At 42.6% G+C, this 23,333-nt stretch overlaps 1 protein-coding gene across 1 annotated transcript; it reads left to right on the forward strand.

The window, feature by feature from the left end:
- Positions 1–1,602: 1,602 nt before the first annotated feature.
- On the forward strand, positions 1,603–22,413 carry LOC126560744 (uncharacterized). The gene is made up of 17 exons (XM_050216699.1): positions 1,603–1,884; positions 2,076–3,015; positions 3,055–4,905; positions 7,412–7,754; positions 7,848–8,516; positions 10,059–12,839; positions 12,885–14,260; positions 14,309–14,909; positions 15,695–16,152; positions 16,576–16,713; positions 17,063–17,371; positions 17,535–17,771; positions 17,866–19,356; positions 19,421–19,708; positions 19,778–19,892; positions 21,563–21,604; positions 22,197–22,413. The coding sequence occupies exons 1-17, from the start codon at positions 1,853–1,855 to the stop codon at positions 22,385–22,387; spliced, it is 11,862 nt and encodes a 3,953-aa protein (XP_050072656.1). The 5' UTR covers positions 1,603–1,852; the 3' UTR covers positions 22,388–22,413.
- Positions 22,414–23,333: the final 920 nt, after the last annotated feature.

Here is a 23,333-nt window from a genome sequence, read left to right on the forward strand (position 1 = left end):
GATTCTTATGAGTGCAACAGAGAAACAAACAAAGAGAGAAGATAGAAAAATGCTTCGAAAACGGCTGCGCACTGTGTTTCGGAGCAAATAGGGACAAGGACGCACGTATTTCTGTGCTACAGGGGATAGTGGGTGAAAATTCTCCCGCATTCTCTTAGAAACGGTCGATCCTTCTCCCTCTTTCTCTCTCTTTCTCTCTCTCTCTCTGACAACTTACACGCAACACACACTCACACAAACATCTATAGCGATGTTTCCTGTATTGTGTGTGTGTGTGTGTGTGTTGATGATGTTGACTGGAAGGACCTGTTCGAGAAAGCACTCACAACTCGGAACAGTTGACCAAAGTGTCCCATCAGTGGGGTAGTTTTTCCTTAATTGTGCTGTGTATTGGTCATCTCGACATTCTGCTTTGGAAAGTGGAAAATTAGTGCAAAATTTTCATTCCCCATCTCTAAATAGTCTGTTTTACGGTGGGAAGAGTAGTACAGAACGTTTTCATGTGTTTTCCCCCCTCGAGTGCTCCAAATCCTAGTAGTAACTATGGCTCCACCAATTAGACAACAATATTTGTTGAATGAAGACACACCAAACATCATAAAACCTCTCGCGATTTTCCGAACGCGTTTTCATTTGTTTATCGTAGTAATTCATCCGTAGCAACTTCATTCATGGCGCTTTAAGCAGACGGTTGGTAGTAAGGAGGGGTCGTTGAGGAAAAGAAGAAGAGTTGTGCAGTTCAGAAGGGGAGGAAAACGAGCTCAGGTCGTGCGTAGTACTATTTCCTTCTGCTGTTCCGGGGTGGTGGGGTTTGGAGAGTTCCGCGTCGATTCTGTGTAGCGAAATTGTCGTAATTATTATCGATTACGGTGCAGTGAAAGTACGGTTGGATGCTTTTCGAGTGAAATGATCCCACGGGTGGCGTAGTAGAGCATTCCACGGCTGGTTGTCGCATTTGGAATCAACCAAATCAAAGAAGCACGTTGGATTAAACCAAACCCCTTTCTAGCAATAGTATGCAAGACGTTCAAACACTCCTCGCGACATTAGTACTTGCACGCGTGTGTGTATGTGTGTGTGTGTGTTTGTGCGCATCATTCGGGTCAAGTTTTCGTACGTACGTACGTACTGCCCTGCGCGCCTTGCATTCCTGTCATCTCTTCCCCAATTTTTTTGCGTTTCATCTCCGTCATCTCTCTCCTCGCTATGCCCATCCTCATCCGGCGAAAATAAGGAAAAAGTGTTAAAAATGGGTCACGAAATTAGTCGCCATCGTGCGGTCGGTTCCGAACATTCATACGCGGCGGTGTCATTACTCGCTGTAGTGCGTTACTACAGGTTTAAATGTCCCCTGTTTGTGCTCCTTCTAACAACCTCTAGTAGTGTGCATCAGGAGTGTATAATTTGCGAAAATGTCTAAAGAAATGTCAAATTTGTGAATTTTGAGTTGTAGTTCCTCCGTTCGAAATCGTGCATGTGACGACATGTGTATAATGGTTAGTCCCAGTTCAGGCGCATGTGTTTAGTAACAAGGTGGAAAATGCTGGCCACTCTATATCCTCGCGGATGCCGATGATCACCGATGATGATGATGATGATGATGATGATGACGATGATGAGTGTATGTAATTTGTGGAGAAATTGTGAGAGAAGCAATGGTAGTAATTCTACGGCATAGCGTACCGAACCAGGCGCTTGAAAGTCAATTTGTTTGGTAAATCACTGCCAAAAAGAGCAGTAGGCTGGTCTTCTCTATATGGCGAATTAGATTTGTGTGTGGACGTGTGTGTGTGTATCTGTTTTGGTGGGTTTGAAAAAAGAGAAGTACGTAACGTAAAGCAGGAAAAAAATCATGTTTAGCTGTCTTTGGCAATTATGGGATTGGTAAGCTTGTACTAAATGGCTCATTAAACGTGAGGAACGTTTAAAAGTATAATTTGTTGGTATCATTATTTGTTCACACTTGAGTCACACCTGTACACGCTTTATTCGCTTTTATCGTTTAATTAGTGTCACCCAATTCCACGCTAATTCGCGCTTTTCTTCCTTTTTTTTACCACCTGTACAACGCACAGGATTGATCCACCCACGTTCACGACGATGGAGAGTAAAAAGTTGCAACAGTTGCAACAGGCCAATTCGCATCTGGCGCCGATGCCTCAGATGAAGCCTCCACAAGGTGGCGGTGGTTTTCAGCATCCGCCACCACCGGGCGGCTACGACTATGGTGCAACGGCAGCAGCTCCGGGTCGTGCGACTATGTTTCCACAGAATCCATCACAGTACCAGAACTATGGTCAGCACAGTCAACACCCGTCGTCGCTACGCTCACCTTACTCAACCGGTAGCCCAAAGTCGTCCCTCAGCACCAACAGTGGTGCCCTCTACGGAGCGACTGACGTTGGGGATCTTTCCTCAACGAGCGGTGGCCCATCCTATCATCTACCGCCGGGACAGCAAGGACTGCTTCTACCGCATCAGCAACAGTTTCGCAGCAATACCCTCGGTCCAGGGGGAAGTTACGGTTATGATCAGCACCAGCAACAGCTGTACCGTGTTAGCTCTCCATCGAGTGGTAGTGGTGGAGCAAGCGGCGAACGGGAACGATTGTACCAAACTGCACCTTTAGTACGATCTGGCATTACTGGAAGTGGCGTTGGAACGCCTCACTCTGTGACGAGTGGGATGAGCTCGTCCCAAAATGCCCCAATGTCAAAGCTCGAGCTGCAGTTTCAACAACTTCAGCGAGAAAAAATACAACAACAGATCAAAACGGCCACTGAAGCCATTGCACATCAGCAACAAACGTTTGCCTTACGGCAACAGTTGAATCCGCCAGTTCCAAACTATCACTTAAAGCAAAATCTGCTGCAGAATCTTTCTCAGCATCATCAACAACAAATTCAGCAACAGCAGCAGCAACAACAACAGCCACCGCCTCAAAATCAGCTGCAAGTTCATAAACATCCCCAATATTCTGCTCAGCAGCAACAACAGCAGCAGCAAAAGCAATTAGTTCAGCAACATCATCAGAAGCAGCAGCAGCAGCAGCAGCAGCAGCAGCAACAACAGCAGCAACAGCAAAAGCAACAGCATCAGCAGATGCAACATGCCATGAAACAACAGCAGCAACTGCAGCAGCAACAGCAACAATTGCAGCACCATCAACAACAGCAGGCACGATATGCTTCGAGTGGTTCACAGAACCGTAATGCACCGCCATCTAGCCTGAATCTTATGAATCACTGTCAACCGGCAGCTAGCGAAACTGATAAGATAATGCGTTCGCACGTGCCATCCTACCATGGGACAGTCGACACGACTGGTGCGGTCATTGGTTTGTACGGAGAGGAGGAATCTTTATACCATCAAAAGGGTGGCTATCAACAGGGAGGAATATCTTCACCACCAGGCACGAATAGCGAAATTATCATCCAGCAAAACATTCCCGGCCAGGTGGTTAATCAGGCTTGTCAGACACAGATCAGTTCGATGCTGTTAGCTGGAAACAATGGTGGAGGAGCTTCACAACAGCAACAGGTCAAATCGTCGCCATCAGACACACTCTCAAGTCCTTCGCACGATTCTAGCGAGCGCCGGCGCGGTGGTGGCAGTGGACAGCAGCATACACTAAAATCTCCCGTCACCAAGCGGCCAGCTAATGCGCCCGTAGCGTTGTCCGGCTGGCTGTATAAACAGGGTTCCGACGGGTTGAAAGTATGGCGCCGCCGCTGGTTTGTGTTGTCTGAGTACGTGTTGTATTATTACAAAGGTCAGGAAGAAGAGAAATTGCTGGGAACCGTGCTTCTTCCTTCGTACAAAGTATCTGCCTGTTTTCCGGAAGACAAAATCTACCGAAAGTTTGCGTTCAAATGTGAGCATGCGAATATGCGCACGTTCGTGTTTGCGGCGGAAAACGGTGAATCCATGAGCCAGTGGGTACGAGCGTTGACATTAGCCACTATGATGATACAGCATGTAGGTCCCGAGCAGGAGGGAAACCAGCAGCAGTACGGCAATAACCAAGCAAACAACAGCGGAAACGGCGGTGAACTTTTGTCCAGCGACTCCAGCGGTACTGCTGGTGGCCCTCAGTCACAGGGTTCGAATGATACTATGAAACTTATTCAGCAAACGAGTGGCAACGGAAGTAGCAGTAGCAGTGGGGTAGGAGGTGGTGGGACTGGGCTTAACGACAGTATGTCGTTACCACAGCCACTGTACGCGAATGCACCTCCTAAGCCGAGACGGGTCAATGATGCAGGTTACTCTTCACCTAGTCCTGAACACACGTTTCTGCCAGATCGCTACGAACAAATGGTGCAAAATCAGCAAATGCTATTCCCAGGAACAGCACCCGGTCCGCAGGGTACTGGCGCATTGACGTTGGGAAATAACCGGACGCCGACTGCTTTAACAGCTCAGGCGATCTACGGTGATCCGAAACGGATCGAGCGAGATTTGTACATTCAAAAGCTCATAGAGCAGCAGCAACAACAGCAGCAATTGAATGCTTCCAAACAGCAACAACAGCAGCAACAACAACAACTTGGAATGCAGTCGTCGCCCCTTCATGCCCAGAAACTGCGTAGTACGCCCGGCGCTGGAACGAATCCATTTCTGTATCCAAGTAATGATCGCCGTACTCCGGATACGTACGGTCCGCCAAATGCAGCGATCGATCCCAAGCATATGTCCGACTATGAGGACATCTATAATTTAACTATGTTGTCGAAAACGCTACCGTCAAACGCTGCTGGTCAGATGGATGGGATGATCAGCGAAGGAGGAGGTATGGCAGGTGGGACAAGCTATAAACGACCATCCAGCCCATTGCGGTACGACAGTAATGGAGCATTTCCTACGTACATGGGAAATACATTGTACAATGCAGGTCAATTTGAGGTAAGTGTTGAAAAGAATTACCGTTTATAATTGCAATTAGGTATGGAATAGCCAGTCTAATGTACCAGCCAGACTGAAAGGCTTGGGCGTTAGCCTCATTTTGGTCCCTTCGGTTGCTATACTTAGGGATTTCTTGATTTTTTGTTTCAGACTACATAGATATACAATGACCCAGTTAGGTCGGGATATATTACTACAGAAGATTGTTTCATTTCTTACAAGAACAGTTACAGAACAAGATTATTTGATTTTATTTTTTAACAAATTAAACAGACAAGAGTTGAATATATGTATGTTGTTTCATCTAGAAATATTCAATGTTTTCAAACACTTGAAAGCTTATAAATATGGGTTGGGGCTATATTACCGGGCTTTGAAATGTGCGCCGTAGTGAGACTATCCAACTGCATGGTATCAACAAGTCTGGTAAGCCATTCGATGGCCGACGTGACCTAGTAGGTCTTTAAGCCAATAAGAAGAAGGTTCTACCGGGCTGCTAACCGGAATCAAATTCCACCTAATAATGCACGGCTAATTTAAGTCAAGTTAGCCAGAAACAGTAGATAATTTCTCTAAGATTTCTCGATCTAAAAGTACCTGCGAAGAATAAACATCACAATTAAGACATCAACTTATGGTCACCCCGTCCATCGTATGGCTTACTCTAGACTCTTTGATGCCACTTAGTTGGTTGGTCTTCTTCTCTTTCTTAGGATATATATCATGGTTTGGTAAAGAGTCCAGCTTCCTTGGGACTCCGATAATAGTCCACGATTTTGAAATCTAGATCCTCTTAGCTCTTTTTGGACCGGCTATTCATGGCCAGGGCGGCCCGGCGGTGGTGTAGGCGACAGCGGCGCCGGTCTTCAAACGGCAGGAGCGGGGTTAAAATCCCATCCGGACCGTCCCACCGTAGTGAGGACTGGTTAGTCAGTCCTCACTACGGCCGTTTTCCGTACGATGCTACGTGGTATCGGCAGTTTAGTAAACCATTTCAATGGCCGGCATGACCTTAGAGGTCGTTAAGCCAGGAAGAAGAAGATTCATGGTCATATGTCCAGTTGGATAGTTGGACTACGTGGGAACAGTCCGGAATTGATGTGAATCCCAGTCCTTTCGTGTGAAGATCGGCGCCGCTGTCGTATCAATCATCGAACCGCCCTACCATTTATTGAACTCTACCGAATCCTTTATCGATCAGTTCCTCCTGCATGCGTAAGGTTTTTTTTTACTGTGTTAAATAACCCTTAAAGCGAGCAGACCCTTCCTATGTATTAAAGCTCTTGAACCTACTATTTTCAGTGGCAGTGTTTTTCGTTCACTGTGTTGTAGGGTAAAAGACACGTATATTTCGATCTTCAATCGATGTTAACACGTTAACGGTTGGCACGATCCTGTCGTCTTTGTTTCTCGTGGCCAGGCTCGTGCCCACGGTTTATCTAATGTTGGTGCTCAAGTATGGTCATGAGTTTCCCTGTTCTAAATCGCGACAACTTTCCTAATCTCCTTAGCGTATTTGGCCATGTAAATTTCGTCCCAGGACATGCCTACTACATTGGGGAATTATTTTATTGTACTAATACTACCACAACAGACGATCACTTGCTCACAGCGTCATCTGTCGGGGAGTAGCTACTAAAGCTTTTGGCATCATCACTACCAAAATGGGTAAAGAGACTAGGTGCGCTCATAGCTTTCGGGCCTTGGCCATATTTAATGAGAGTTTGACAGGAGTGGGTTCGATTGTGCTACGCACATTTTTGCTCAACACAATGGCACACCATATACGATTGCACACACATACACTGACAAACGATCGAACCCACTCCAGTCAAATTGCGACTTCATTTTTCTACAGCGCAGTTGTCAAATCGTTCGGGACGAGCCCACCTAGTCTCTTTACCCACTTTGCAGGCTTCAACAAAAATCTGTTAGTTGCTCCTTTTTAAGAGTTTACTTTAGAACTCTTACTTTTCCTTTTTAAGAGTTTAGAATTTAAGAGTTTCTTGGATCGACTACCCATCCGGCATGGAAATAATATGGTACAGGTCTTCATATTAGATGTGGACGTCAAGCATGGTAGAACCATGTCCATGTGCAGAATATTTTTCCAAACTACGAAATCCTTTACTCAGAACGATGATGTTTTATAAAATTCACTATATTCATAACGAAAAACAACAAAGCTTGTTTACATTTTTGAACTCCCCAAGTCTCTATTTCAATTTCAGTTTCTATTTCAATGGTCTAGGATTTCATTAGGTGCCTCACCCAATCATTTGCTTTTCCCAGTAACAATATAAATTTTTTTTATGACCTATTTATGTTTCCAATTACTTGACCAGTGATTCAAATGTTGGAATATCCTAGCAAAATTTACGTTATTTTTGAGGATTCGCGTTTTACAGATTTTCTTTTCCAGTGTATAGAAATTAGCTTTGGCTAGCTATTGTTTATTTCAAAATAATGTATGTATTGTTCATTGTGTAATAAATTTACTTTCCAGCAAACAATACCTTCAGGTGCCGCGCCATTACCGCAGCACGTTCAGATGCGTGCACGACCTATTCCACCAAACATTCCAAGACCACATTCTGCCGACTTTTTGGACTATGAAGCAAGGCATCCCATTAGCCAGGCAATCAGCGGCACTAACGACGAGTCGAGCCCAGTACATCGTACTCCACGGCCAAAATCTAGCCTGGACATTAATCGTACGCCAGATCACTATTACTATTCTGAGGCCAGCTATGCGGAGAAGATGCGTCTGCAAAGTGCCTCGTACTTGCAGCGGGCAAACAACTCGAGTAATGGGGCATCACGCAAGCAACGATCCGATGAACTTCAAGGTAAGGGGAACCATCAGACATCAGATGCCGTTTGTTGTTTATGTTAGCAATGAATCGATTTTGGATTTGCTTTTCGTATTACTATTTTCGCAGGATTGTTCGCTAGCGGAACGATGCCCCGAGAAGGATTGTATCGCAGTGGCAGTGGTAAAATAATACAATCGCAACAACAGCAACAGGTGGAGGATTATGCTAACGGGTCACAAAGTATGCCACGACCATCCGCTACTGACCGAACGGCCGGAAGCAGCCGTCCTACAGTTAGTAGTTTGAAAAAACAAGGTAGTGGTTCTTCCTTGCAACAGCAGCAGGAGCAATTCGCTCGCTCAGCAAGCGCACGTTTGCCTCGCAAAGAGGAAGATTCATCCGCGCGGGACGGTGAACGCAAGCGGGAAGAATCAATGAAGCGGCTGCTTGAATGGAAACAAAGAATGTTGCAATCACCTTTGACGAAAAAAATCGCTAGCCAACATTCGGCCACGATGGCTTCCGCCGAATCGCTTAATCCAGGCTCCAGCGCAAGCGTTGGCGGCGATCGCCGACAGGAGGATATCTATGGCATGAAGTCCGAAGATTCTCTGCTTCGTGGTGATTACTATTCTGCAGCATATGAACGTCAATCGATCGGCGATTTGACCGGTATCGGATCCGCAACCGCTAGAAAGCATGGTGGCAGTGTGGCCAACATTGCTCAAACATCGGCGTATGGTAGTGAGATGAAACTTAACGGTGATTACAACAGTTACTCGTCGGACGATGAAGGTAAGTTGACAATGTGCCATGGCGAACTTGATAACGATGATCCCAACAACGAAAAAAAAACGACTCATGTCTAACAACGCCCAGCTTTCACATAAGCGCACTAGTTTTTCTCCCTTTGGTCACTGTTACCTTCCTTCTTTGTTTCTATACTTTTTGTATACTCGTTGAGTTTATTAGAAAGCTGTTTACATTAATCTATCTTTCTTTTATAGATTTATTTGATTGTTTTCTTCCAATTGTATGGTGTGTTTAGCTCCTAGTTGGATAGATCTATTTGTTTCTATTGGGTTTCTATAGCATTTACGATTTTGTGCATGTTTGTTTGGCTGTTTGTAAGATCAGTATTGGATTAGAACAATTAATATGATTTTGGACACGAATGCCAAAACCAGATGACGATTTAAACAAATTACATCAGTGGGAAGCCTTCAATCAATTGTTCTTATTTCAATATTGTATATAAAATCCTTTTCAAAGTGTGCTTAGTATGCTACCACTATCCTTCCTTCTTACCTTTGCTTACTTAAAACATTTCTGGATTTGCTTAGAAAACTGTACCCCATTACACCGTTATCTGTTCGTTGTGTTTTGCTCGTCTAATTTTGTATCCTTTTATAGACCAAGAAAATTATAGTTGAATTTTAACGTTCGCTACATTCCACTGTCACCAAACCCTGCCAATGGGAGGGAAAAACACAATACGTGCGTTTTATTGTTTGCTATTTCAACAACAATGGTTCTTTTTTCTGTACAATGTTATAAACGTATGATTCTTGATTATATATATATATTCATGTTTTCCGCGAGACCTTCCTGCCTGCAACGTAAAATACGCAAAACACTGTGGTACATTCGAAAGGTATGGAACTATGATGAAAAGTGTTGTCTATTTTTATTTATAGCAAAAGCCCCTCAATGACGACCTGTAACAGTGTGTAGTTTTGTCAGAATTTTTCTTTCACGAGTTTATGACAAATTTCTACAGTATGAAAAGCAAATCCTGAATATTTAGGAACGGTGAATTACATCAGTTAGAGCCCATTTCAATGTGATTTCAATTGTTTCCACAACTGTAATTAGTACTAATATTATACTGTTAATATTATCTGTTTTATTATGATACTCTAGTTCTAATACTAGCCTTTAAATTCCTGTACGTACAAATGCATTATGCAAACGATTCTGCTGTGTCTGGCTAATCATTTGTAACAAATGGAACATTGATGTTCCGTGTCCTTTCCTTTGTTACATAGTCTAGTTACCCTGTTAATGTTAACAACGGTTTTGGTAAAACAATCTTTCGAGGGGCTTTCCTTTCTATCCAACCATATCTAAACAAACCATTCGTTTCCAATAAACACCTTCCACTAGTAATTGTAGGGGTAAAGCATTGATCCTTCTGAAACACAGTCCGGCTTAAACAGCAGAGAGTAAACTCGAGATTTGTTGCTACTAAACCCCGACTAAGAGACACAAATCTGACAACACTTATCTCATACCATACATTTTTTGTTGTATGTGTGTTTTCATGTATTATATTAGATGGAAGAAATTTTACGCCGGCAGGAAGGTCATCCCCACTCGTTAATACCGTTGCCACGAATGAGGTAGCAGAAGCACCACCACCACCACCACCACCACCACCTCCAAAACACAATTTAACACAACACAACCACAGCCACCGATTTTCCGATTTCGACGCTGGCTCTGGCAGCACTGATAATACGATGCACGCATTAACGCAATCTTTTTACACCGACAATCCGAGTGGCAGTGGCGGTGATGGTAAAGACAGGATTATCAAACCAGCCGCTAACGATAGTCCGGACAGACACAGTAAGATGGAGCAGAAAAAGGATAACATACCGACAGAATTGGCGATGAGTGAGCAACAGGATGAGGATGAGGATGGGGTTTATGAGGATAGTTTAGTGAACCACGCAAGTCTGAACGCAAGTCCAAGCTTGAGTGTGGATGCGAATGTTTATGAAAATAGTTTTATAAAAGCGTCAAATGATCATAATCAAATTAATCAAAAGTCGAATGGCAGGAATGGGCAAGATCATCCTGCGGACGGTGTTGTAGTCGGTCTCACCGGGAACCTTGTGAATATCAATGTCCATGGTTTTAGTGATAAAAGTAGTGCTAGGGTAAATGGTAGTGGAAATCATAATAATCCATCATTTGAAGCTAAACCTTTGCTCATCACGGAAATGGTTACCTCCAAACAACACGAACAACAGCTACAAACGTATGTGCCAGTTTACAAGCACAATATATCATCGCTGAGTATCAAAGCATTACATACACCTTCGTCGGATGCTGGAAGCGAACAGAGCAAGGAGTTAGATAAAGAAATGGAAATCAAAATTCCAGAGTCAACTAATGGCCAAAATGTGAGCATAACTAATCATGATGTAGATCCTGATCTCGGTGACGAAAAGATTGCAGATGATGGAGATGATATTTTTGAATATACCGATGAAGATCTAGATGAAGCGTTGCAACATGCTGAGGAACAGCAGCAAAACAGCTCCGATAAAGATCGGAACCAAATATCTACAAACGAGGAACCTTCTGTGGAATTGCTAAACTATGGTGCGACGATGGACGACGAGCTTTCGATGCAAATAATGGAAGGACACTACATGCCGATGACTCCGAGAAAGAACTTAATCAGTTCGGCTAGCAGCTGCACGACACTGTCATTGTTAAACCGCAACAACACCATGAATCAAACCGTTCAGGGGATATCGTCATCATCATCGACAGGTAAGTTACGCACTTGTGAAAGTTTAACAGCGATGGACATACTGGATTCGATACAAAAAAGCAACGAAATGCAAATGTGCAACGCGTACGACGAGAGTACATACATTGAGATGACAAAGGGTGCACTTGGCAAGAGCGTGTTTGCAACGGCGGAAGATTTGCGGGGGACGACCTATGAAATGATAATGATACCGGAGTCTTCCCGATCGCTTGCTGGAAAAGGTGGTGGTAATCATGATGGGTTAGGTGTAAATCGAGGTACAGCAGATTCCGAACCATTGTACATGGAACTGTCGCAATTGCATAGCAGCATCAAGACACTATCCAAAAACGATTCTAAGTGTGGATTCAACAATGGAGGTGGGAAAAAAGATGAAAAGCTCGACGTGAAAAGGGTTGATAGTGGACAAATGAAGAAGAAGCATAACTTGGAAGACACGGTTGAACTTAGTGTCGAAAAAACCAGTACGATGGTGCGAATGAAAAATGCCGTCACCAGCAGTGGGACAAGCAATGTGAATAAAAAAAGGAAAAAAGATAAAAACTGGCCAGATATAGTAATGCAATCGAGCAAGACTGATAGTGAGAGCGAATCGGACACGCCAGATAAATTGAACGATGAATGTAAACGAATGAAAAAGAAACCTAATGGCAAGGAGAAGAAAGTCACTTCCAATACTACCGACCTGCAGAGTAAAACAATGGCCCGTTCACGATTTAGTCTTTCGGATACTTTCCGTCCAGCTTCCTATTATTTAGGGGCAAGCGGTAGTAGTACCACACCGTTCAGTCACGGTAACAGTGCAGGAGAAAGTTCGTTCGATATTTTGCTAGACAGCTCAGACAGTGACATTGTATCGCCACCCCCAATACCGATCACTTCGCTTCCGCTCGATGAACCGGATGGTAGCTGTGTGGATGAAGGAAGAATGTTATTGAGTACAGTCGATATGCAACGATACACCAATCGGGAGAAGTTTCGATCAAGCGAAGCGATTGATCTGATAAAAAATCACCACGCACAGGAAAAAAGGCAATCAGTGCAAAGTTTGATTACGGGGACGTCCAGCGGTGGTCAATCGTTGGCTGGCTCAATGAATTTGTCTTATGGCATGCGCAGAGAAAGTGGCAGTATTTCGTCAAATCGTTCAAGTCTACGCAGTAGTTCTCAGGGTTTGTTTGGCGTTAGTAGCAATGGTGCAGTTGGTAAGCAAACGCGTGATTCAATTAGCGGTCACGATCATCGTTCCTATGATGCTGTGTCCCATGCATCATCAGAATATGAAGTACTTGTTCGGGATGTGTTTGCAGGTGGAAGTAGATTAGGATCGGCCATGGGGTCAGCACGGAAGGATGATTCGTCGGCCCGAAGTTCAATCACACTTTCGGAAACGAGTGGTTCCATCGAGTGGAGGAGTCGCTCGTGCATGGATGTATCGGTGAGGAACAAAAGACGCCCGATATCAGGAAGCTCCATCAATTGCCCTATCGAAATGGCTTTGGATGGTCTTGATGGTACGACAGAGATGGGTGAATCTGTCGAAACCGATAGTAATCGATGTAATCGCTATTTGAGTCAAGCGAATATTGAAGAAGGGCAAGTTGCTATTGTTGAAAGCAACACAGGCGAATCGAACAACAGTTTGTGCAACTTTTCACTAAACGGACACGATAATAGTATCTACTATGAGAATGTAGATCTAACGGGGCCGAATGGGTCAGAATTAACATCCAGAAATCTAGCCGCTCCAATACTCAGTCCCCTTAGAGAGAAAAATCTCTCCTTACATGATGCACGTTGCCAATCGGAATATCTTGGTACGGTTCTCGAGGGCAACAGTCTTGACGTGGAAAATGCGTCCCTATCGTCGGCGATGGATCCCGATCAACAAAGTTCGTGCACGATACGCTATGATTACGCTCGTTCGAATCAGTGTAACAGGACAATCACACCAATAGATGGAGGCTTACATTCAGTGGCGACGGAAACGATACACAGTCGTAACAATAGTACAATATCGTCGGAGGCTGCTCCATACTACTATTCCGATTTACAGGCGGCTCGAACACGTGAGGAAGAAAGCATTCAGTATCAACATGGGAACGGCGGGTCCCATACGTCACCTACCGCTTCAATGGTAGCGGGTGATACGCTCAACAATCAGCGTGATCCTGGAGGCTTGCGCAAACATACAACTGGTAGCATTTTTCATATCCATAATCCGCTGAACACACTCAAAACGGCAAATCTGTTGTTGCATGCATCCGCTAACGAGAAGCATGCAGAGATTGATCGCAAAAACATTTACGAGTCTGACCGGATCGGACAGAAAGATGTTAACAAAACGCTTGCTGCATCGTTGGCAGCAGGTGGAGGCAAGATTATCGGCTTGCCAATGGGTAGATCAACCTCTTCTTTATCCGTAAATGCTTCCAGGGATGGTACAGTTAGTCGGTTATCATCTAGTTCAATGTGCAGTTCCTCATTCCAACGTCAAGACGGCGCAATTGGTGGACATTCTAGGGCAAGTGATGATCCTGTGCCAGGCTGTAGCAACGGTAGGAGGGATGGATTGCAACAGTTGCTCGATAATTCTGATGGTAACATTTCATCTGGTGATCAACTCTGGGAAGAAGATACACTTTGGAGGGATAATCTTAGACGCGTGTCTCATATTCATGCAAAATCAATGGAAAATCTCGACCATCTGGGTACGATTAGGTCACCATCTGCTGCTTTGCTGGCTAAAACAATCAACCAACAGCAGGAACAACGTGACATACAGGAAAGGATTCGCGATGGACAACAACAGAGCGATCCAAATAGCGACGAGCTAAAAAAGAAACCAACGGTCAAAATAAATCGTAAGGATGTTACCTATGTTAATGAGCATCTAACAAATCTGCCTTTATCGAAAGCGGCATCAGGTGAGCAGATGGGAACACTGAAAAAATCGATTCTACGCACACCAATGACAAACTCTGCCAGCGAAACACAATCCAGACTGACGAGAGCTAACTTGTGCAATGAAGATGGTACTGAAGGTTGCAATGGAGACGATGATGACGTATATGTCCAGCTTGCAAGTAACGTTTCCTCTTCGGGTACGATCGTACGTGATGGTCGATGGTCTGCATCCAGTGGTCGAGAATCGGATGCGGTGTACGAGGTGCTTCGGGATGAAATTAATCGATACGATATCAATCGTGAAACAATTAGACAATGGGATCTAATGTCCAGTGGTCTTGTTAACAGTAGCAGTACGGCGAGCAATTACTCGAAATCAAATGGAAATAATGGTGAATCGAGTAGAAAATTGCTTACCGGAGCTAGTACTACACCTATCATTAGCAAAGCAAACACGATGGATAATGCAGATGGAGCCACGTATCATGTAGAAGCACAAACATTTTCTAGAACTGGAACTAGATCCGTAATGGCAACGCAATCCTTTGATGACTCTGGTGGCAAATCAAACGATGCGGAGACTATTAACAGTGTGCATAATAGAGAGTACAGTATTACAGATAGTAAACGAAGCATGGAATCGGTGAGGGATAAATATAATTTTGATAGTAGCAAGCATATGAACGCTCGGAAAAGTGATACAAGGGAAGTCGGTACTGAAGATTGTATGAATACAAAACAATGAAAATCCTACCAGGGAATACTGTGAATATTGATCATCACCCTTACAGACTGTAAATATTACTGATAGATAACATTAAAAAATCCTAGAAAAGAAAGGTCAAGGAAATTCAAGCAGAACTTTTCGAATGAAACTTTTTTTAGGCTATAAACACATCTTTATAATTTAAAAAAAAACTGTTGTACTACAATTTTTGCAGCTAAAACTATCTCAAGGAATCTAGAATAACAAATTCTATGCTTCCAGTTAATTATTATCATTTAGATTCTACATAGACAAGTCCATAGGTCAAGCAACTACATAACGATTGGCGTAACGATTACCATGTACAGCAAACATGTAAATTAAATTGAATCCAAGGTGGGATGGGTGTCGATGTTTATACTAGCTAATATATTAAAACAAAAGTTATGGTATTAAATGCGAGAAGTACACATAATACATAATACATAATACAAATGTATAATTTGTAGAAAGCTATCAAAATACTGTAAATATATACGGAGAAACGAGCACACGGAAGAGCAAACTTGAAATTGTGTGTAAAAATATTTGTGGTTTGCATTTTGTACAGAGCATGGAAGAAGGTATGAAACCGTTTAACTTAATGATGATGTTTACATTTTCTACTATGGGAAATAGTTGCGCATGTATGATCAATGTTTGAACACTGGACTGATGCAGCACAATCAAACTGGAACTAAAGCTCCAAATCGTTACACTTTCGGATTTTTATTTCACATTATTTGCTTTCAGCATCGATATCGGTGAGAAACGTTTTCAACCTGCCAAAGGTAGCACTAACGGTGAAGCCGGACCCCTCGGATCCCACCTATCTACAGACGAAGGATGGCGTTACACCAGGCAGTTTTTACGATGGCATGATGTTGGGTTCCTCGGATTATTATGGCAGCGAGAAGTACATTCGTCCTGATATCAGCTTCGAATCGACGCACGATCTGTACACGCAAGCACAGCTCCAGCGTGCCCAGGAATTGAACCTACAGCAGCACTATCAGCTGCAAAACATCGATCGAAGTCTAGCAACAATGCAGGAACAGCAACATCAAGACGCTTCCCCACAATCGCCCATGAGAGGTGGTGGAATTGAGACGAAATGGTCAACAACTTCTACTGCCGGTGGTAATGACACGGTCGGATATTTGAATGGTCGCCTCAAGAACGATTCCTCTAACGAAAGACTGGATAGCAAGGTAAGAGGACATTTGATGCTTTTATTCGCGGTAAAGAATGCGGAACGTTAAAAAAAAACAAAATGTGTTCACAGCATGATTGTCGATATTTGTCGACCTAAATTTTTATTTTAATCTTTGATACGAGGGATGTCGTGTTAAATTTCCCCTTTTTTGTGCTACACGTATCGATAAGATCTATAGAATCTGAATATAGAATCAACAGGAATGGTAGTAGAGCATCAGTCCAAAAGCAAAGCTTGATTATTCAGCTACGAGATAGCTAAATCTAATGAAAGACAGAGTCAGCTTACTTAATTTTGTATCAGACTATTATAGTACATTTTGGGAAGACTTGAGCAAGCAGAAATCGTGACTGTGACAGATGCTGGATAACTGTGATCGAATTAATGACACCTCTTTCGTGTCTTGACATTTTCACAGCCTTTGGATGTATCTGCTGGGGACTTGTTAAATCGAACGCACGAAGAGTTGATACTTTTGCTAATCCAGTTGAGACGACAAAACAGTCAAACGGCGCGATCCATTGAACAATGCTGCACAAATATTCACGAATTACAGGTTTTTGTTTATGTTTCAATTATGTCTTATTTTGTGTTACTAACAATCGGACGTTTTGGTGTTGGATCAACTGAACATTTGTTTCTGATTTTTACATTGCACTTTTTTTAATTTTGCACAAGCTACTAACAAGTGTTATAACATATTCAACGCAATTCATGGTTCATATCTACATCTTCTCTTAATAAGTATATAATAAAAAAGAAAATATCTAAATTTGCATTTGGCGGTGGGTTCAATAATTTGTGTAATTATTGTTACTGTAAAAAACATGTTACTATAAAAATAAGCTTATTTCAACATTTTCTTGTGCTGTTTTTAACATTTGCCTTTCGACTGAACATTTTAGAATCTGATCCGAACCGCTGAAGGAAACCGGAAAGCTGACAGTTTGGCTAGATTGGATGCGCTTAAACAGCAATTGACGGAGCTTGAAAAGCAGTATGAAAAGGAGAAACCTTTGATCAATTTAGTTGACAATATGGTTAAGCTGGGAAGCTTGTACCGTGGTCCGATTGGTGGCAAAAAGCAATTACAGTCGCCCGAATCTGCCACACTAGATCGGTTAGAATTCAACCAGAGAATGCAAGAACGGCGACTGTTGCAAGAAGAACAGCGGCAATGGGATAGAACCAGCCCGAACCACGTTGAGTTACAGGTAAGCAGCGAGGGTGATAAAAAAGATAAATATTTATTTATTTAAATTATTACGGTCATTCCGTATTGCCGAGAAGAGAAGGCTCTTGACTGGGAAGAAGTTGCAGAAGTTCTTAGCATTTACTCCTCCGCATGTGTCAAAATTGTGTTTACTTTTCCCACAGTCTAAAGTGCAGCAGTTGTATCAGATTGACAAATTGATGCAGGAAGAATCGGGTACACTGCAAGCGTTGCAAAGGGACAAAGAGAATTTGGAAAAAGCCCTTGCTATTTTGAAAACGAAGGTCCTGAATCGCGAAAGTGGGAACATGCCGATGGCGATGGATACGGCAAGACAACAACAGCACACGCTGGAACGTGAACTAACTCGAGTGCATCAGTTACTGGCCGCTAATTCAAAGGTATTATTTGAGCTTGTGTCATTTTATCTTGGCTTGTCATTTTATCATTTGATCTAATATATCATCCCTATCCCCATTTTTATTATCCCCATAGAAACTGGAGAAAACAGTTTCCACAAATGCACGACTGGAGCAGGAACTTCTGGTATTGCGACAAAAGCTACAAGCCACTCGTGAGCATCGTTCGATGCATTCTGTTTTTGATTCGGCCTCGTCGATCGATAACCAGTACACGCCCGGTTCGGTAACTGCTGTGCTTGAGTCGGAATTAAAGCGTGCAAAGCTGCTGGTAGGCGATATGCAACGTCAGCGACAGGAGCTTGGACAAGCCGTACGTCAGCTAACGTCGTACAGCGATAGCAATGGTTCACAAATGATGGACCGTCTGCAGAGTGACGAGCAACAGCATTTACAACATCAGCAGGAACACCAGCAACAGAGAGAACAACAGGCAAAACATAAACGAAGCTATTCTTCGTCCTGGGTAGAGACGGATCTAGATTCAATGGCAGGAAAAGAATCATCGGTATCCAGCTCTAACGCTCACCGTGCGCTATCCTCTTCTTCATCGAGCGTATTAACCATCGATGATGAGATGCAAAACTTCTTCCTTCCAAGTAGTCGCACCAAAGATCCTATGGAAGGAATGGAATCGATGGATGAGCTGTATGCAGCTGGGTCTGCATACAACTATGGCAGTGGTATGATGAATGCTGTTGACAAGCAAGAAATTAAAACTGTTCGCATTGTAAAGCGCGAATCGGAGCGCCGAACGAGAGATAAGGAAAAGAACGACCGCAATCTTGCCTTGAGCCTGGACCAGGTGCTGGAAGAGGAAGCGCAGCTGATGGAGGATTACCAGCGATCAAAATCGTTACCAAGAGGATACGAAACGCACGAATTGTTCGTACAGAACCATGAAGCCCTCGGCGGTGGTGGAGGCAGTGATGGTGTAATGGGAGGAGCAGCAACTTCGCTTGACAGTAGCAGGATGATGATCGATTATTATAGTAGCGTAGTTGCATCGACCAATGGAAACAGTTATCCGGTTTCGTTGATCGATCGTCAGGCCGATCTGTACACTGGTCACTTTGAGACAGGGTTGCAATCGAAATACATCACCAACGACATGACCAACGGCGGAAGTGTGAGCAGATCATCGGCAATGATGAGCAATTCGTACCAAGGCAATTCCTATCTCACGAGCGGAAGTACGGGTATCGCTGCAAGCGCGCTGGGCGGTTTGAAAAGAAAAACCGAATCTATCCAAAGTCTCACCAACACCGACGCGGAACTAGATCCTGTATTCCAGAGCGAGGCTGCCAAGCAAATTATCAACGAGATGGCGACTGGAGCAAATATGTCTGTTGTTGAAAATAGTGCCGAATCATCGGGTAGTGGCGAGAATAAAGCGCCCCCCAGCAAAGACGAGCAGCAGTATCAGCAACAGCAACGCCAACAAGCACAACAAAATCGACAGCGTCGAGCAGTCCCGAAGGAAAAGCGTCGGCATCATACGGCCCCCCATCATGTGAACGCCAAATCGATTGAACTGATGCACAGCGAAAATGACATGAACAAAAATGTACGTATATTTTGTTTTGTTGAGGAATGCAACATTTAATATTTTTAATTTGCAACATTTGCAGAACGTCAACTGGAGAGCGCGTGATGATGTTGATCTTGAGGTGACGATACGACCACGATCTAATGCACCTGACGTAGTGCGATCGGCGCTTGGACCGCGAGAAAAAATTTCAGAGCATACCATCGACAAATTACTAGCAGCTCCGAGCAAAATACTTATTCCCGAGCGTTACGTACCGGAGCAGACGCCCGAGCTATCCCCGGAGGAGAAACGACGGCGCCAGGAAAAAGTGGAAGCAATTAAAAAGATGCTTTCGGACACTCCGATTGGCGGTGGTGCTGGCAATAATGTAAGTATGGGGCCACATTTGCCGACGTGTTGTGGAGAGATATTGACAATGGTATGCATATCTTCGTAGGAAACCGGAACAAATCCCGTCGTTCCTAACGCGGAAAAGAAGCAACGCGAACATCTCATTCAACTCAATCAAATCCTCGCACAGCAAGTGATGCAAATGAGCAAGATTGTGGCAGGTGAGAATTGTTTAACTTTTCATATTCATTAAAAATTATTTCGTTTGTTAGTTACAGAATATGCTTCATCTGAATTATTCGTTACTGTTTGTTTACTGATTTACTACTACTGATTAGTTTACTGTTTTAGTAGTAGTTGCATTTGTTTTTGTGTTAAGCTATCACAACGCACTATGTGTATTTGTTTTAAATTCATGTTGCTGTCTGGAATATTTAATATTTCAAGAGTTGATTTGAAGTTATATTAAGAACTTTAAATATTAGGTTGTGTTGCTATATCGTTTTCAGTTTTTGCGTGATATACTCTTAAGTTAGTTTCCCATGTATTACGTCTTTTACCGCGTTGTCCTTGACTCCACGCACGAGTTAAACCTTTTTCAGATTTTACTTAACCCTAAATACACTTTCTTAAACGCCGCCTTAGACTATCGTTTTAAGTGTCGTTAAAAAACGCGTGTATTTTCTCCATCTTGATTCATACGGTAATGGTTCGCACAGTTCTGCCGCAGTCTTTCGCTGGCTCTTCTCGCCAGGCTCGTGCCCATAGCGCTCGTTTAAGTTCATGCCTAAACACGGGCATGAATTTATTCGTGTCCTTAAATCATCACAACTCTTCGAATTTCATACCTGCATGTGGACAGGAACTTTTCGTCCTAGGATACGCCTACTTCCTAGCGAACCCAATCCTGGTCCAGTGCCGTCGTGTACACTAGCTAACATTGACACAAACTTATGTCGTACACTCAGGCCGCAACAGCGCCATCTGTCGGTCGGTAGCGAACGAAAGCTTTCGTGCGCACCGAAGCGTTTACGGGCAACATAATGCGGCGAACGCGTTGACGTCATGTTTCCTCTCCAATAAATTCTTATTTCCTTTCCTTACATGTAAGGGAAACGAACATTTTGGTTTCACAATACAAACAAAATGAGTTATACAAGTGTAAATTTCGCTTTACCAGCAGGATGACAGTTTTGACGAACGAGACAAATTATATCAACCGATGCTACTTAGCACTTTCAAATTCTTATTTGCTTCATGTTGCCAGAGTGATATGGAGATGATATTTATAAACATAGATTTTAGGCTTTTTTTGCTTGTCCAACAGTTGACCACACTGCAGCACTGAAGCACAAAACCGATGTGTCGCAATATAGTTTTTGTTCCTAAGTTGTTCTTATTATTTCTCTTATTTCACTATACTTTTATTTTTATTGAAATTATTTATTAATTATTTGTTTTGCTTCCTTTTTTCACATCAGGCAACCCAAATCATCATTCAGCCACTAATGCACAAAAGTAGTTAGGATGTGCTTGCCTTGCATTTGCGTTCAATGAAGCAGCGGTAGTGTGTGCGTGTGTTTTTGTTTCGCGTGCGTTTGTGTGTTGCAAAAATGGAATACTTCTATACAGTTGATGTGCACGTATACATCATCTTGCTGTGCATCGAATCTATTTAATATTTTTAAATAAGTCGAAAAATGTGCACTGCATCCATTTTCACAAACATTATCATAAGCCATTTCTATCGAAACACTGTCTATCTTTCTCATTCTCTCTCTCATCCTCATTACATCTTGATAAAACACTTTTAATTCAATTCCTGCCACAAAAACCATCATTTGCCTTTGTGTGTTCGACAAAACACTAACACTACACCAATATTACGCAGAGGATAAACCGGCGAGCTATGGCATAAACGACATGCGAAAAGGTTTGTATAGTATATGCAATTAAATCACGAAGAGTAAATTCACACACAAGCAGACGATGAGTCTGCATAGAATAAAAGATTTTTTCATTTTTTTTTTTGTTTCATCGAAGAGATTACCAATAAAGAGTGTTAATTGAAAATAGTACGCTAGAGTTAATGGAAAATTGTACAAAATATGATCGGTCCAGTGATTAATATTTACGATAAAGTTAGCCAATATAGTTTTATAGGTAATAACAATTTTTGGTTTATACAAAACTGATTAAATATGAGATAAAACATACTTAAACAATTACACAATTGTGCTTTACACGATCATATCATTCATATGGCTCGGCATAGATATTGATTCTTAAAATAATTATTATCATTGAAAACCAAAAAAAAGATGCATGTCGTTTGTTACAGTCGTTAGTTCTAAAATAAAATGTTTGTTCATTACATATTTTACATGCATGTGTTTCCTCGTTCATTAAGCTGCTGTTAACATACATGCGCTAATACATACTTCACTGTTTACAAAGTTTGAACGTTCATGGTGTTTTTTTTTTCTTTTATCTACAACTTTTCATTTGATTCCGGACGAAAACAGAAAACTCGTCAGCCGTACTTCCGTCGAAGATAAAAAGGAAATGTAATGCACAGTTTGGTGCCAACTCCTCGTCCGCTAGCAAAACGAACGACGAAAAAGATCACTACGAATCGGATTTGGAAGACTACGATACGGATTCTCCGGCCGAACCACTCCCACTGTATCAGCAGCGTGAAAACTACTTTACCTAAGATGATGAGCAGGTGATGTTAGGTGACCACCGGCTATTAGACATCCGTCCGTGTCTTATCGTGTCATTGTAGGGGGGGTAGATATTCAACATTGATCTAGAATGTTTCGCATAAGGATAGGGCAAAGGGAATATGGAAAAAGCGATGAAAAGTTACAAACAACGTATAGTATCTAACCAGAATTGTTATTAATGAGTTTGGCCGTGGATTGAAAGTATCGGTTCTTCCAAAAACACATCATCATCTTCATACATTCGCGACAGTCGTGCTGTCATTAAAAGTACAATTATAATTGCTTTAGATAGGAGAACAAAAGTATCCATTCTATGCAATCGACACTTGACTGCCATTGGTAGTTCGCAGTTTTGGATGTAGTGTGTAAACAATACCATGGAAACGGATACCAAATGCATTTGAAAGCTTAACATCACTTTCCGTGCCCTTAATGGGCACGTTTGGAAAGATGCGCTGAATGATTATAACTTTACACCTTCTTGCAGTACGACATTTTTACAACATTAGAAGCGTATATAATACGTAACGTTATACAAGTCCCAGTGCATAGGAAACTTCCTCTACATTTCATATATGGTATGCTATTACGGAAGAGTTTCGATTTCAGTGAAAATGCTATGAAATGTATCAACATAGCTAAGATCGTACTCACGTAGAGGAACTAAAAGTAGACATTTCACAGGTTTCCTATCCAAACATGAGAAAACAAAGACTTCTGGTTAGTGAATATCAATAACTAAAAGTTTAGATGTAAAACAATGGGTGAGAAAATAACCAAACCAATCAAGAAGAACTATACGCAACTAGCTAACACAGGGCACTACACCCAAATCAACTTTCCCGAAATCAACGAACATTTCACGAGCGTTTTAGGACGCAGAGTTTTCATGCTACCAACAAACGAAAAGCTTTACAACCAACTATTTACGGT

This window comes from Anopheles maculipalpis, chromosome 3RL (assembly GCF_943734695.1).
Source record: "Anopheles maculipalpis chromosome 3RL, idAnoMacuDA_375_x, whole genome shotgun sequence".
NCBI lineage: Eukaryota > Metazoa > Arthropoda > Insecta > Diptera > Culicidae > Anopheles > Anopheles maculipalpis.

Bases quoted from the DNA above. Each gene is read 5' to 3' on its own strand.
- LOC126560744 (XM_050216699.1), top strand. From the start codon at position 1,853: ATGTTTAGCTGTCTTTGGCAATTATGGGATTG. The intron at 14,910-15,694 runs GTACTGAAGATT...ATTTGCTTTCAG, and splicing joins AAGTGATACAAGGGAAGTCG to CATCGATATCGGTGAGAAAC. The intron at 16,153-16,575 runs GTAAGAGGACAT...ACATTTTCACAG, and splicing joins ACGAAAGACTGGATAGCAAG to CCTTTGGATGTATCTGCTGG.